A 17,780-nucleotide genomic window follows, 5' to 3' on the forward strand; every position below is an offset into this window, starting at 1 on the left:
AAAAGATCAATATGTATAAGTACAAGGGGAAAACTAGAAACCCGGAAGAACCTTGAAGGTAGATTAAAAAAATACATTTCCAGGAGAAACATCAATATCTGTAAATACAAAAAAGAAACAACAAATACGAAAATGTGAGCAAAAATTTAGTCTAAAAAGGAGAAACTTAAGGAACTCCCAAACAAATAATATAAAAATGAAACAGAGTCCAAAGTGCAAGATAAGATGTTCCTCAGTGAGTCCTTATTACTTCATGCCAAATGCACAGAAAACTTGGTATGTGGAACTACAAGCATTCTAGGCCATGAGATTTTAACATCTAACAAAGTGAAGGGAAGAAAATCAAAGATGCTAAATTAAAAATACTAATGTAGCCAATATTTGGCAGTTTCTTCTAGATCTAGAAGAAATAGCAAATACACGTTTTTCTATCTTTAATTATCAGCAATGTGTTGATACCAATTTTATCTTATTTAAGAGAGTTATCTAACTTTTTGGTTCCCTAAATGAATTTATTGTCTTAGTATGTTGTGGTTTTCAAACTTTATTTATTTACCTCTGAACAGGCAACAGATATAATTTTAAATTATTGTGAGTTAGTTTTATTACCCAGTTGAAATTATTCTGAAGTATATTTTTAAATGAAAGTGACAGCTTTAAAGTGTTTTGAGGGAGGATATTAAAGTTGTTCATTTGAGTTAAGGCAACCAAGAGCTCTGTCATGCTGTGGGTATAATTCAGGGCGTCTAGGAATGAAATCTGTTCTTAAAAAGAATTGATGGTTGTTTTAGGTTAGCATATAAAATCGCAGAGCTGGTGCTCAGTTGAGTACTTGGCAGCTTATAGATGTTACTGTCATGTTAAGTTACACTAGACGCAGAGTGTGCACCACTGTGGATAAACAACAACAGGCACAGACGCAAAAGGCAGACACCAAATGCAGACCTGCAAGATGCCAACTTCCTCCCCCACCGCCCCTTCCCCAAGATGCCTTGTAACTCGTATGGGGAACCTACTTTTAAACAGATTTACGGAGGTTAGTTGGGCTGGGATATTTTAGATTATGTTACACATTAATGAAAATGCTGATTTTGAGCTGTCATGACTCCACCGCTTTTTATACCATGATAATTATTTTAAAACTTTGTCTTCTGTGTTGTTGAAAACATCTTGGCAGAAAGCCTATGTGACCTGATTAAACCTATGAATTGTCAGCTGGGATCTATAGTACTTAGATGAGGTTGCTGACTGGGCATCACTTAGGAAGTTCTTGATTTAAAAGCAAAATTAGATTGAGACTGCTGTGTCCAGCCAGCACTGTATTGCCATGTTGATGGTATATTTTCAATACTGTATGTAGTGTCCTGGTTTTACAGTTTGCTGGCAGTTGCTTAACAAATTCATTTAATAATATATATTTTTAAAGCATAGCCAATTACCCTTATAATGTATGTATTTCTCTTCTCTCCCTGAAATTACATGATGGAAAAGCCCATCTAATCCTGTTTATATTCTAATTTTTGGATATAGCTTGTGAATTAATTATGGGATTTTAAATTCTGTTTTTCCAACTGTATGGAGAAACAAAATAACTACCTTTTGATGAGTTTGTTTTATATCCTTGGAATTATTTTTTTTCTTTCTCAAAATCTTGAATTTTTTACCCCTTTCCATTTTTGCTTAAATCATCTGAAACCAGGAAGATTGGCTGTTAGAATATTCTGAGAAGCCAGGGTTACTTTTTTCCAAGGATCCAATATGGGATATATTGAGAGAGGGTCATACTAGAAATTTCACAGAAGTAAGAATTTTCATACTTACTTATGCTTATTGATAAAATGTGAGCAATGACATTCTCAGAATGAATTGTAGTGCACTGATGTTGTTTGATCATTTACTCAAATAAATAAAATACTCACACTGTTTGTCCTGTTTCTCGCTTCTTCTCTCTCTGTCTCTCTCTCTCTTTCCTTGAAGGTCTCAGCATCAGAGGAGCCCAGGAGGAGGACCCTCCCGATCCCCAGCTAATGAGACTGGACAATATGCTTTTGGCAGAAGGGGTTTCAGGTCCTGAGAAAGGTGGGGGATCGGCGGCAGCAGCTGCAGCCGCGGCAGCCTCTGGAGGTTCTTCAGATAACTCTATTGAACACTCAGATTACAGAGCCAAATTGACCCAGATCAGACAAATCTATCACACAGAACTGGAGAAATATGAACAGGTCAGCAGCCGCCACTCTCATAGTCCTACACAAACCCTCTATTGCTCTTCTGACAGACTGCGCTAACTAATTCTGAGGGCTGTGAGGGGTAGGTGTTAACAGAAAGAGCAGAATAAATAAGGTCAATGCAAAAATCCAAGTGAATTGTTGGATTCATGAAATGAAGTCCCTTTGCAATTTTAGAGGTGAAGCTAAACCTATTTTATCCCATCGACTTGTTTTACTCATTCCTCACATTTACATGCCCTTACTACCACACCTGCAGCCATCCTTCCCCTCTAACCTCACTGCTTGGTGCTCGTCAAAGCTCTATATCATTAACAGTTATGCACTGGCCTCGTTCATAGCTATTATAACAACTTGTAAAGGGAAGCATTGCATAGTGAGCTCTGCCTGCTATGCGGTGAGCTACAGAATCCTCCTAGGAATTAATTCTTCAGGATTATGCCAGGCTAAAGGGAGGGAGCTAACTTCACAAAGTAAGCAGGTTCTGGCCTTTCTCTCTGAGGAGACCTCCCAAGATAATTACAGGTTTCCTGGGGCAGGGAACACTAGGCATTGTGTGCTAAATTCCTGATTAGAAAGAAAGTATGGATTAAAAATGCTATTCTCAGCAATTATATTAACTATACTTCTTTGAATCTAAGATATCTTTGATTTTAAGCCATATCATGGTGTTATGTACCACCACCAAGAAAAAATTAACTGCCCAATTGAAGTATAACATGCCATTGATAGTAAAATGCTTCCAAACGTCAGAGATGTTAAAATGTGGGGGAAAATAAGTAAGTCTTAGATTCAGTGAGACAAGGTAAAATGTTGGTGGTTCATTTTAAACATATTTTAGTTGTTCGTTTAAGGCTAAAAACCTGCTTAGTTTGAGGAATTCTCACTGAAAGGTAATTAAAAAAATTATTATGGAAATGTTTAAATGTGCCCAAAATAAAAGAGAATATTAAGCTGAATGTTATGAAATTAACAAGTTTTAAGGTCATAAACAGTTGTGTATTGGCAGTTTTATAGAGTTCAACCTAAAATAAGGAACTGCCTAGATACTCATCATCCAGGTAAATAGTTATCAGCATTTTGCCAATCTTATTTTGTCTATCTTCCCTTGCCCCCACTCTTTTTTTGGGGGGGTTGGGTAGAGTATTTTAAAATAAGTCCTAGGCATTATGTCATTTCACCCATAAATACTTCACTATGTAGTCAGGCATTTATTAAAGTCCAAACACCTTAGTGTAATGCCCTGGTCAGTTTTAATATTGATTTTTCTTCTAAGTTCCCTGTAAAGTTTCAGTTGTATATGTTATTATTTTCATTGCCTTCTCTAATATTCTGGATATGGTATTATTAAAAAAATGCTGGATTCTGTCCCAGAGGTGAGTGTGTTTTGAGGAATGGTAGAAGGATTTATGTAGCTTTATGTTAAAATACAATATAAATTAATATTGTAAGATGTTATCTTTTTTCTGAGTAGGCTTTCTGGGATCTCATACTGTATCTCTAGTCTCATTCATAGGAATAATTTTTGGTAGAAGATACGCAAATAAGAATTTTGGAAAAGTGGTCTTGTATATATATATGAAAAAAATTGAGCTTTCTGATTTGACATATGAATAATTGAGAGTAAACAAAGTAAGTCATGGTTGAAAAGGTTGCCCTTAGCATAAACAGTAGAAAACGACTCTAATTTGTAGTATAACCCTAATTGCATAACTTTATGTTAAATACATCTGTACGTACTCACTAAATAAATACCATGAGTCACCTTGCGTGGAAAGATCTATAGTATTAGGGGTCAAATGGCTCATCTTTTTAGCTGAGAAATTAAGGTGATTACTTACTATCTTCTGCCATGTTTCTTCACACCAGCCTCCTTATCTTCTCCCTTCAGCCCTGTTGGAAGTTGGGTGAAGCTGGTGTCAGTCATTTTCACCAAGGTTTTTGTTTTGTTTTGTTTGCTTTAAAAATACACATGTGCACACAAGTTCTTCATAGACTAATCTACAGTATGTATTTTTGTTTTAAATATCAAACATTTAAAATGTAATCATGAATCTTATTTCTAGATATGTTCAGTAGCCTAATAAAAAACCACTGAATGTATATTTCCTTTCTCATTTTTAACACTTTCAGAAGGAAAAATATAGATATATTAATATGAAATCTATGCAGTATTATGGACAAATAGAGTATGATGACTAGTTGGCTGATTCAACAGAAATTTAGTTTACAAATTTTCTCCTGTAGCTTCCGAATTGTTTTAGAAAGAACATAGCAGCATTTAGTTCTCTTGAGCTGTCTTTGAAGCTGGCTTTAATTGCTCTTCTCTCTGTAGTTCCTAAGTTTGTTCGGATCAGTGAGTTGACATAAGATGGTCTTTTCTTTTCAAATTTTTGGGATACAGGGCTTTATCTGGGATAGAACTTTCAGGGATATACTTTGGAGTTACTATAAGGGCTACGAAGAACTAAGTGAGATGAAGGGGTGGCATTTCTAAACTAGATGGTGGTATTATAATTTACATTTTACAGATGAGAAAAAGAGACTTAGGTGAAGTAATTTGTCCAGTGTCACACATCTAGTTAGTGTCAGAATCAGGTTTTGAAATCAGTTTCTGACAATATGCCTTCTTTTTCCATTGAATTATGCTGCTACTTATGTATGTTAAAGAATAAAATACAACTGAGTAAATTTTAAAGATCTTATTAGCTTCATTCAGCGATTCATGAATTGAACAGCATCTCATCTAGCACATAGAAAGGAGCTCCCAGGAGCTGTACGAAATGAAAGACTCTTACAGGCAGACAAGAGTGGGACGAGGAAGTGATACTAGCAAAAAGAGGGTCCGTTGTGGCAAGGTCGCCTTCCCTTAGGTCCTGGCAGGGTCCGTCAGGCAGATGACCTCACGGGTGCTGGCCCAGTAGTTCCAGATTGACTGGTTTAAGATTACATTCCTAGGAGACGCTGGAACTTGGGGCATAGCAAAAGTGACTCCCTTTTGGGTCTCTTATCTTGTTTTTAACAATTACAGTTTGTGAATAATTCAGATACGTTCTGATTTTTCTCTTATTTTCCCATGTTGGATTGCATTTGGGATAGGATCAGAGTAGAGATAGAAAAATAAACAACTATTTCAATCACTTTACAGACATTATATTTTTCCTCCTAAAAGTACATGAACATGGGTACTTTGAGTGACAGAAAGCTTATTAGTAAATAGGAAGAACATATATATGTTAAGGCAGAGGCGTTGTCAGAAAATTGTGTTGAGTCTTTTACTAAAAGAAATAAACTACATTGGAATTTTAGAGCTGTTCACTCCACTGTGTTTTGCAATGAAGCTGTAATGAAAATGTATCTGAAGCCTGTTTAGATTTAGATTGCCATAAAATTAACAAACACCACCACTGCAGTAAATTAAAGTACCTTATAAACGCAGCCACATTTACAAAGCTAAGCAGACTAGAGCTACAGTTAGAGCAAAATTAAATCCAAGCTGCAAGGCTCAGCTTTCTGTGTATGTTTTAGGAATGGTACTGTTTTTTAAAATCCTGTCCTTTTTTTTTTCTCCAGAAAATGTCCTTTGATCATGTGTTTACATTACATAGGCTCAGATGTAGTGCTTCTTAATGAGAACCATCTAGATTCACTTACAAATGCTTTTGAAATATTAGGCATAGAATATACATTAAAGTAAGATTCTTGAATATTACTATCACCTAAAAGGAAAACCAAAACTATTTTACTTTTGCTGATCCTGACAACCAAGAGGAATATAATTTTTCAAAGCTTGCAGCAACTGTGTTGTAATGCTTTTGTCTTGGTTGCACTGCCTTCCTCTTTAGCTGGGAGGAAAACCTGGTTGCTTCTTTGTCTTCTTGTTGATTAGCTACACGTTTTTTGTTTTAAAAGGAGGAAAACAAATTTTTTATTTTGTACACACGGGATCCCCATATAATTATGAGACCCAAAGGCAGCCAGGCAATGGAGGCTTATATGGCATCCTGAACTATGGGATGGGACTAGCTACAAGTTTTGAAAAATGTTTTTACTGTATCTTTCAAATATGCTCTTATGATTAAAGGCCCGACTATTAGAATAGGTGAATTCCTAATGAACTTGAGCCAAGGGTGCTGGGAAGCCTGTTTTAAGGAATTGAGGGTCTTGTTTCCTCTACCTCTCTACCAAAGGGAAATGGATACATTGGTTTTTGCAAATGAAATTTGACTTAGAGATTTGTTCTCAGTTAAAAAAGAAAAGATATATATCATGCCTTATGCAGCTCTCCCACTTTGCTTGTACCAGAAGAAGTGCTTGTACACAAGCAATTCACTTCATAATTTACAGCTGCTATAATAGAGATGACATATTGAAAGCTATCTCCTATAATTATATTGAAATACATTTTTGCTGAAGGCAAAAGTGTTGTAAGGGTCCCAACCCTCCTCCAAACATCTGGGAACCTGCTTTCTGAGTTCGCAGATGTCTTTTGAATTCACCTCAAATCAGGTAAAGCACTCGAGCCACGCATGTACACTCAATGTGCTCAAGACCAATTAGGTACTGTTTAGCTAATAGAGGACTTTCAGATTACAGGGGATTGCACGGGGAATGGAGAATGAGTGTGCAACCTAAACCACTTAAAGGCATGGCCTTGTGCTTTTTGAGGCTCTCAACATTGTGTGTTTATATTTGCTGGTAAGATCTCCTTTGCTTGTAAAGAATTTTTTTTTTAATCAGGTTTTAAAATGCTGATGTTATTACATTAGAGATTGTGTAACCCACAAACTCCTAATCCCATTTTGCTATTTTCTTAATAGAAAAAAAAAAAAAATAGCAGGAAAGGTAAAAGGGTACTACCTGATGTAAACTTTATATTTCATTTTCCCAAGCAAGACTTTGTCATTCATTGCTCCAAGAGAAGGGTTTTACTTCTTGTCAGCTTTCACGCTGCGTCTTTTCCTTGGCTGGAAGGAGTGTTTGAGTGCTCCCTTTTTTTCTCCAAGTTTCTAGTCTATTGGGTCTTTGTACCAAATGTATCTTTGACCACAAACTTGATTAATGAAATGAATTGTTTTATATTTGAATACTTTTCTTTTTTTTTTTCAATTTCTTTGGAAGCAGTGTTTATATTTATTCTGGCAATGGGAAGACACAACTGTATTAGGTAATCAGAGTAGGGACTTACTTGCAGAATGACACACACAATATGAATTTCATAAAATTGTCATTTCTATTTTCAACAATAACTGCCATTTATTAAGTGTTAATTGTGTTCCAGACTCTTCAAAGAACTTAACATGTATTATATAATATAATCCTTACAAAACCCTCATGAGATAGGTCCATAAACCATGTGATTACGCTGATACTTGTTGAGGTACGATAGAATCTAAAAAAGAGTGGTTATATGTATATGTATAACTGATTCACTTTACTGTACAGCAGAAACTAACACAACATTGTAAACCATCTGTACTCCGATTTAAAAAAAAGATAGATATTTCATCTTTGCAGCTGTTTCTTAGGTATATTGGTCTCATTCTAGTTGGCTTAGAAAGTATCTTTCAATGTTGACTCTTATCCTAAAACAAGAATAATTTGTTGATTTAATAAGCATTACATAAATACAAAATCTATAATACTGGACTAGAGTTACTTGCAAGGTCATAAAGACATCTAGAAAACGGATGCTTGCAAATTTGAGAATCATCAGCTTTTAAATAGAGATTTATTCTTTCTTTGAAGAGTGGATTTTTAGAATAGAGAGTGTTATGATCTGTTGTCTGCAATCAGCTTCTCTAGATGGTTACAAAAGGCCAGTTCAGTTTTTAGATTTGATCATGAACCATTTTAAAACTTACTCAAAAATAAGTGCTTGCCCACCATCTGATTTTACATTTTTATGTTCAATGATGTGAACTTACAGGCAAGAAAGGGGTTGAATCTTGAATTCACCACCAAAAAAAGCATCACCACAAAACAAACAAAACCCTGAAAACTAATTTTGAGTGTAAATCCAAATACATATAGATATCGAGGATATAGTTTTACTAGCTAACAAATATCATTAACAACATTATAAAAAATCCAGATATTTCAAATCCTCCACTATATTACTTGGTTTGTATTTTTAAGGAGAAAGGAACAAATGGCAAGGAGAGAAAGGCTCATAATAAGAATTGGTTGAAAATGTTTTTTATCAGATGAAGCATTCCACACTTTTTGTTGACTTTATGTTATTACAATGTATGTTTTAAACAAAACATACATTTTTGTTACATTGTAAACAGAAATTATCTAGGATGTAAAACAATGCATCCTAGATAATTTTCAACAGCTGGATTAAGAGAAAAAGGGGTTTTTGCCGTTACTCGTAAATCAGAAAATTCAAGGAATCAAAACTCTTCTTTCCTAAATCTCCCAAATAACCAAGCTGTTTCTACATTTGTATTGTGGACATTGACCAGAAAATTCTTAACTGACAATTTTACTTGGAAAAATAATAAGGCAATGAAAATTTTTTCCAGTGTCTATTTTAATAATATAGTCTTGTAGGTATGACAGAGGATATGATAAATGAAGTGAGCATCTTACATTATAAACAACATCGATGCTAGTGTGTGGTTGGGTGGCCCTTCAAAACAACTCTGCAATCACTTGATCATTCTTACTGCACTTATATGTTTAAAAAATGTATATCTTTTAAGGATCCGGAGATGAGGCAGTACTGTGCTCTGCTCTGAAACTGGTACACATGATGCTGTAAATGAGGCTGTAATTTACTTTCAGTGGTATAAAGGAAAAAAATCACTTTGCCTAAAGTGTATGCATCTTTCTTAAGGGTGTACCCGGATTTTAATTATCTAAATGTAAATACTTAACGAATTTTACTTAGAGTAATGAGCTAAAGTGCACACTACATAAATGAGATGTTCTAATTAATCATGTATGAACTACTGGTTTAAAGAAAAGCTATGTGAATTCTGTGAATGTTGGGCTATTGCCAAATTGCTAATCAGCATTTGCATTCATAGATGACTTCACTTAATAAGTTGTGAGACATTCAGCAAATGTTTTTGGAAATTATGAGTTTTTAGACGCAGAAACTTTTTGCTTTTAACACTTGTCTTTCACACAAGCCTGTGGCTGCTTCTTAGAAACGATAGGCAAACATTCATTCTGAAGAGATTAAAATATAGCCGGAGAAAAACTGAGAGCCAGAGGAAAACTGAAACAAACAAACAAAAAGCAAAAATCCTCAGGTATCACACACAGGAGTCTTGAATTATTTATCAAGACATTCACTCTGTCATAGATATATGTTACCATAATATGTGAGCTAGGTTTGTAGGAATTAGCATTGTTACATGTGCAAATTAGAAATACTCCAGTACAGCTAGTTCTCAAACTTTTGGTCTTAGGACTTGAATTCATTTTTTTTAAAAATTTATTTATTTAATTTATTTATTTTTGGCTGCGTTGGGTCTTCGTTGCTGCATGCGAGCTTTCTCTAGTTGCGGAGAGCAGGGACTACTCTTCACTGTGGTGCATGGGCTTCTCACTGCGGTGGCTTCTCTTGTTGCAGAGCATGGACTCCAGGCACGCGGGCTTCAGTAGTTGTGGCTCACGGGCTCTAGAGCGCAGGCTCAGTAGTTGTGGCTCATGGGCTTAGTTGCTCCGCGGCATGTGGGATCTTCCCGGACCAGGGCTCGAACCCATGTCCCCTGCATTGGCAGGCGGATTCTTAACCACTGTGCCACCAGGGAAGCCCAGGACTTGAATTCTTAAAAATTATTGGAGACCCCCTAAGAGCTTTTGTTCAGTGGGTTATATCTATCAACATTTATTATAATAGAAGTTAAAACTGTGAAAAAATAAATGTATTTAAGAAACAATAATAAACTATTATCTATTCACTATAATATTTTTAAAAGCCTGTGTTTGCAAAAAAACAAAAAACCCTCAATATTTAGTGAGAAGAGTGACATTGTTTTTACATTTTTGCAAAACTTTTTAATGTTGGGCTTAAAAGAAGTCACCTGGATTGTTATATGTGCTTCTACCATCAGACTCCTGTCATGTGGTTGAAGTATATGAAGAACACCTGGCCTCACACAAAGATGTCATTGGAAAAGGGAGGAGTGTATTAATAGCCTTTCTGATAATTATGGATACTTTTCTCTGATATTATACCAAAACTTGACAAGTTGTATTGTCTTAAAGTTTAGTTATAATGAGTCTGAAATCATATCAACTTTTTGTACTCCCTTCCTTTAAAATCCTTTAAAATTCCTTTAAAGGGATTCCTTTAAAAAAAAATCCTTTAAATTCCTTTAAAATTGGTCTAGTGTGCACTTTGAATGGATCTTCTACCTATGCATTATTTTGTAACATCATGCTTTGATCATTTGGAAAATATTGTTTCACTGAGTTATGTACATCTTCTAATGTTAACACTTTACATTATATAATATCAAAATATCATATTTATTAATATCAACACCAAATTAATCAGAAAGTCTGCTAGGAAACTATCAAGCTCAAGGTAGTGGATGCAAGTTTTCCAAAATTATAATTGTCACTTGAAAAGTCAAATTTCATCATTGGCACAACTGTTGTCAGCTGTTTTCCTTGATGTGACAGGCTTGATTGGTTCATTTTTGAGAAAATATCTGCCAAATACCCAAGTCTGAATAATTATAATAATTTCTTGATTTTGCTTTCAAATAAAAATGGTGTTCCATGAAAAAGACAGCATCGGCTCACAACTTAAACTATCACACAAGTGTTTTTTCTCAAGACAACCATCCTTTGATAAGCAATTGAAGTGCTTTTGGTGTGTTTCCCGTTTTATCACACAGAATATTAAAGTCATAGTCAAGGATTGAGATGTAATAAAATGAATAATTTCTCTTGCTTCATCAAGGACATTCCTAAGTGAAACTGCCTTTTTTTTTTGTGGGTTTGTGTGAATGCATGGTGATGAAGAATAAAAAAGAAACATCTAAGATTACTAAGTATACTGTTTCCCAAAGAGTTTTTCTTACTTAGTGCATTGGTCCACAAGATGCTGTAGAGCTGTGCTGTCCAATACGGTTGCCACTAGTCATATGTAGCTATTGAGCCCTTGAAATCTAGCTAATCTGGACTGAGATGTGCTGTAAATGTAAAATATATACTGGTTTTCAAAGTGTATGAAAAAAAGAATGTAACATATCTCATTAACAGTTATCTAAAGATCTTGATTATGTGTTGAAATGTTAATATTTTTCATATATTGGGTTAAATAAAATATATTATTAAAATTAATTTCACCTGATTCTTATTTTTTAATGTGGCTACTAGAAAAATTTTACATTTCATATGAGAAAAATAAAACACATTTGGAAAGTAATCAGTGCAGTAGAAAAAACATTAAATGACCCCCCCCCCCCATATTTTTTTTCATATGTGGCTCACAATGTATTTCTTTTAGACAGCACTGCTCTAGAGAAAAGAGGTTTTGTGACCAAATTTATTTGGGAAAAGTTGGATATACCATTCTCCTTTGAAGATTTATGATGCATATTGGCATACTGGAAGTACTGAGGAATCCTGCCCCCACCCCCCCCCCCCTCAAAAAAAAAAAAGCATTTAAAATTTTGGTTAACCCCACATCTCCCAAACATACTGTATTAACATTTTTTGGAACTAGCTATAGAAGTCTATATCAGAGCTTGATGATTCCGGTTTGCTGTTCTAGTTTACTTTCCTTCATTTTACTAATAAGAAAACTGAGGGCTAGTGTTTATTAAATTAGGTAATTTGAAATTATACGAACATCTCTTTAGGGAAAGTATTGTACAAGAAAAAAAGATCTGTACATACATTTCTTGACAGGGTGACCATCTATTTTCAGCTTGGCACAAAATAGTTTAAGTTGACAGTATAGTGGGGAAAATCTTAAATTTACTTTTCTTTATTATGGTTTCCTTAAAGATGGAAAGAACTTCCGGTTTTAGAGCTGCAAAGTTCCTTTATGTTTTACTGTGCCATAACCTAGGACAGTAATTCTTAGCCTTTTAAAGTTATAGACTGGCTGAGAATCTGAAACGAAAACAAACAAAAACCCCACAGATTGTCCCCTTGGGAAAGACAAATTGTGCGCACAACTTGAATAAGATTTCAGGGAGTCATGGATATTCTAAACCTATCCGTGGACTGCAGGTTAAAAATCCTTCACTTACAAAGGTTCAGGGATAATGTATTTACAGATATTAATCAATATTACTCTTGAATTGTAATACAAAACCCCATCAATCCATAGATGTTTATTGGATGCCTACTGTGTGTGTTGCACAAATCTATACTCTGAAGAATCCCAGAGTCACCACTCACAAGGAACTTTAAAATTCTTAAGACTTAAACATATTTAAAAAAAACTTTGGTACCCCAGACTCATTTTACCTCACCTTAGAAATATTTATATAAAAGCTCCATAAAAGCTTAAAGTAACTGAAACACCCAGTGTACTTAAAAGGTTAGTTCTCTAATGAGCAGTTAGAAAAACCATCATTTGCTATACATTCAGGATATCTGTAGGGAAGTGGACATTATTATATCTTCAAAATGCATCTTGCCATGATCAATGATTGTTCTGTCTGCTCAACCTACTAGGGGCATCTGTGCAGTAAGGTGCAGAATCTCCTGTCTTTATTTTAAACAAAAATGCCAGAAGATGTTCTTTTTATCCAGAGATACAGACAGATGTTTTATTTACCAAGGCAATACTGGATTTCTGTGTAGGCCCAGTTATGTGGTTTTATAGATCTAAAGAATATAGGTGGGCTGAAAGAGACAGGGACTGAGGATTGTTAACTAAAAAGTTTGAGACCCAAATCTGATCCTTATTTTCCTGCTGCCCCTCCCCTGAGGAGCTGAGCTGCTTGACCCATGTTTTAGGAATGGCGTATATCCACAAATAAGGCCCACACCACAGCTGAATTATAGTAGGACATTGGCATGGTATCAGAGGCCCTTTACATGCTAGTGCAAATCTGAATTCCCTCTTCTCCTTTACATATTCTCTCTGTCCCTCTGGACTTGCTACATACCATGATTTCCAGGATTTTTTCTTGTGCCTGGAATTCCTCTTGATTTCCACCTTTATTCCACCTTTCAAAAATCTTACCCATTCTTTAAAGCCCTAATGTCCCTTGTGCCATGAAGTGATCTCTGCTTCCAGATGAGAATACTTCCTCCTTGGAACTTAGGAAGCACTTATTCATATTTTCCTGTGATACTTTACATGGTCTGCCTTGTTTAAGAATTCATTTTTTATATATTTTATTGCACTGAAAGTCAGGTCCACATCTTGCTCATTTATGTGTCCTTAATCACTCTTGGAGGAGTTTGAACTTCATAGTGCTTCAGTAAACATTTGTTGAATAAATGTAAAACCCCAAAGAAAATAGGAGGTGCTTAGTTTTAACAATTAACATATATTTGTACTTACATATAGGAGTTGGTAGAGAGCATCCTCCAGTGGGAAAACCTCATCTTGGAACAGGGACAAGGGTGGTGGGAAGGGCAGTTGAGTGCTGTGCTTCCCTTGCATGCCTGGCCATTCATAGTTTCAGAATTCTTGCGCCCCATCTAACTATCACTGCCATTTCACAAGTGTCTTAGTTTTCATTTTACCCTACCTACTGCATAATGCCATTGGCAACTGCAAATGAGGTAGAAATTCAGATGAGTTAATGTCTGGGTGTGATAATATAAAATACCAGATTCCTAAGGAGTGATTTTTTTCCCCTTACAGGCATGTAATGAATTCACTACACACGTGATGAACCTTCTCCGAGAGCAGAGTAGAACACGTCCCATTTCCCCAAAAGAGATTGAAAGAATGGTGGGCATCATCCATCGAAAATTTAGTTCCATTCAGATGCAGCTCAAACAAAGCACTTGTGAAGCAGTTATGATTTTAAGATCAAGGTTCCTTGATGCCAGGTATGTGAGGCCACAAATCTATTGCATGGCTTTATTTTTCTTTTCACTCTTTGTGTATTATTTTCTGTAATCCTGGCCAATTGGTCTTAGATTCTTCTTTAATTTGGCTATAAGAGCTCTTCTCTACATTGGACAGGTAATTCACCTCCTGGTGCCTGCACTGTCAAGCCTCTTCTTGTCTGGGGATGGTAGTGCTATTAGCTGCCAATTTGGTGGCTCAGGAAACAAATAGGATTAGTGCCGCTACTAATGACTTAGTAATACATTGCCTTTCTTTCAATTCTGATGCTAAAAAGTATTTTTAAGGATAATGTTCAGTATGTAACTTTGTTTCAATGCAGGTTTGCTTTCTAAGAATTTCCTGATGTTACGTTGCTTGTGCATATTAGAAAAAAAATACTTGGAGATACTGATACTCCTAAGAAGGAAGTGGTATTATAGTTACCACAAAACCCCAAACTCTGTTTTTCCAAATCAAGAAGAAAGCCTGTGAGTTTCCCCTGTAAGGATACATATTTCCCTTTTATCTGAAGCTGTCACCAAGTTTCCCAGGGATTAGGTAATAAATTGTATATGGTGTGTTAGACCTACTAGGTGACATAACAGAGGAACTGTCAAGTTCCTACTATATGCTGCCTCTTCAGGGATGCCTCTTGGGCATTGCTAAAGCTTGCAATCAGTCTTCAGCGTTGGAAAGGGGTTTCTATTTTGTTTTGTTTTCTCTCCCTTGGAATCTCACAGAGGTGATGATTATCGTCCAAATTTTACAATATTAAAGAAAGTAAGTTAGCATCTCAACTGGAAAACAAGATGTGAGGAACAATCTTCATGCCAGAGCTCTTCCTTAGAACCAAATAAGGAAACATATGCCACCTGATTATACTCCCGTTCTCCTGGTTAAGCCAAGCCCTGTATCGCCTTTGGTTCCTTCTTCTTCCGTACTGAATTAGTCATTAGAACTCGCCAGTGCTTTGTTTTCAACATTTCTCGTTCTAGCTCTTTTTTTCCATCCATACTTGCACTGCTCAGTTCACGTTCATCCTTTTGTACCTAGACTACCACAGTAACTTCCCACTATTCTCCCTGATTCCAGTCTTACTCTTCTCCCACTCATCCTCCGTGGCCCTCTTACGATGCCCTAATTGCTTTACTTAAAAACCATAGCAGCTTTTCAATGCTGGGTAACTCACATGCACACTACTTAACCTGGCATTTGAGGCCTTATGTGACCTGCCCCCGCCCAAATTACTTTTTTGTTGTTGTTAAGGTTTAAGTTTTATTTTATATTTTTCCTATTTAAAAAATACCAAGGTCACTATGGAAAAGTTGTAAAATGTATAGAATAGAAGGATGAGGGATAAAAGACAATCACTTTTTTACCACCCAATGGAAAAAAAAGTCACTGTGAACGTTTTAGATTCTTTCTGGTTTGTGGTACTTTTTTTTTTTTTTTAATGTTCTTTGTGATGGTACAATATGCATAATTTGGTTTGCTTTTTAAAAAATTTACCATGAATAGGTAAACATTTTTCATATAGTATAAACTCCTATTTTAAATGTTAATTGTTGAAGTCTACCAGATGGATATATGATAAATAATTAACTTAGCCATTTCTTCATTTTTGAGCATTTAGTTGTCCCTATTAATTTCCATGATAACTTCTTCCTTCCTTCCAATTCCTTTCTTCTTTCCTTCTACAAATGTTTATTTGTGCTGAGGCTATAAAGGTAAACAAGATAGGTTAACATACTCACCCCAATTGAGTTTACATTCTACTTGGGGAAACAGACAATAAACAAGTAAACAAATATGCTGTAGTATTCTGTTCAATAATGTAATGAAATGTGATAGAATGGTAAGTGCTATGAGGAAAAATAAAAGCAAGGTAAAGGGAGAGAAAATGATGGAGGGAAGGTACTATTTTAGACAGATTTTTATTGGAATTAGTCTTCCAGTGAAAATCTTCATGCATTCAACCTTTTTGATCTTTAGAATTATTTCCTAAGGATTAATTCTCAGAAATAGTATTATTAGATCAAAATGTGAACATTTTTAGTGCTCTTAATATATCACTAAATTGTTCTTTCCTGTGTTTAATCCAAAATGCGATACCTCTTGGTCTCATCTGTTTCCTCTGACGAGAATTCTTTTCCTCTGCCTAACCACCTCTTCCACCACCACCCCTCCACCTCCACCTCCAGCCTTCCACAGCACACCCTGTTCTCCCAACCATTTCCCCAACTTGGTCACCAGTAATGAATTGTCATCTGTGAGGATGTGTAGCATGGAGCCTGGAACAGAGCTGGTGCTCATGTTTGTTGCATTAGTGAGACCTTGCTCAGCCTTTCAGGCTTGGCCTAAATGCTCCCTTTTTAGGAAGCCTACTTTAAGCACTCCACTGGACTCGTCGTTGCCGTCTCTTAAACACTGATACTATGTTTATACAATTTTCCAGACCGAACTTCATTCAGACTGCCTTTATTGCAGTTTTTCAGGATCATTTCTTCTCTTCCCGAGTAAGTCACATTGTCGTTGAAAGCAATGGCCAAGTCTTACACGTTTAGATTCCTCACAATTCCAGCAAGTGTCTTACACATAATAGGCTGCAGAAAAATAATTTGTTGACTAACCAGATGAATGAATATTTCCACTTACTACTTATAATAGCTCAAAGAGTTAAGGAAGTAGCATCAGAAAACAAAAAACATTTTTAAATTGTCAACATTGAGCATTTTAATTAAAAGCATTACTTAACAAGGATATTTGAAAGTACTTTCTTCAGAAAGGAATCTTTTCTAACACAATTGCTATCCTTATTTCTGCAGATACTTTCCCATTCTTATCAACATGCATGCTTTTTTTTTAAAAAAAAAAAATGACTGCATTCATAATGTATACACCTAAATGATTTATTTTTCTTCCAAGAAGAGAAAGTAAGTTAACAAGCCAGAGTGAGCAGAGCCAGGGTGAGAAGGTGGCAGAGCTTGGAGCAGAGCCGCTTCTCCCACAGAGATTGCCGTCAGTAATGTTGTGATGCTGATGGGACACAGCCCTGGGACTGATGCACCACTGCACACTGGCCTGAGGCATAGCCATTTAGAGTGTGGTGAACCCTGGGGGGAATGAAACTTAGGGGAAATGCTTAATGGGCATTTTCTACAGAATGTTTTTGTAAAAAATAAATGAAGTATAAGACCGAGTTCTCTCTTACGCCTTCAAGTGAATGCAGATACTGAGCTTTGCTTCCGTCTGTTCTTGTAGTGCCTCTTAGCAAGCCCTCTGCACTGAGAAGGCAAGGTTTTTCTGCTCTAGGCAAACATGCTCATTCAGATATATGATTCCCTTGCTCACTCTGGCTTTTTGTAAAGCCATACTCACATTTTCTTGGTAATTGGACAAGCCGAAGTATGTACCGGTGCAGAACAGTTAGGAATAAATTTGTGTAGGTCCCTCTATTCTTCTAGTAGAAGTGCCATAGTTTGGATGCAGCCAGATTGTCTGTGGTGAGGTATTCTGTTCTGCCCATAAATTTGTTCTCTGAGGTTTTTTGATGTTTTCTA

At 35.8% G+C, this 17,780-nt stretch overlaps 1 protein-coding gene across 6 annotated transcripts in view; it reads left to right on the top strand.

Annotated features, from left to right (window-relative positions):
- The window catches only part of PBX3 (PBX homeobox 3), a 224,248-nt gene that overhangs the window by 155,819 nt on the left and 50,649 nt on the right, over positions 1-17,780 (top strand). For 3 of the 6 annotated variants that reach the window (XM_057549013.1, XM_057549012.1, XM_057549015.1), the window contains exons 3-5: positions 866-1,036; positions 1,978-2,219; positions 14,029-14,219. In XM_057549013.1, coding sequence (XP_057404996.1) covers positions 866-1,036; positions 1,978-2,219; positions 14,029-14,219 — 604 coding nt within the window. The remainder of the gene's footprint in view (positions 1-865; positions 1,037-1,977; positions 2,220-14,028; positions 14,220-17,780) is intronic. The other 3 variants (XM_057549014.1, XM_057549016.1, XM_007194671.2) reach the window with 1 other exon arrangement.

This window comes from Balaenoptera acutorostrata, chromosome 6, assembly GCF_949987535.1.
Source record: "Balaenoptera acutorostrata chromosome 6, mBalAcu1.1, whole genome shotgun sequence".
Taxonomy (NCBI): domain Eukaryota; kingdom Metazoa; phylum Chordata; class Mammalia; order Artiodactyla; family Balaenopteridae; genus Balaenoptera; species Balaenoptera acutorostrata.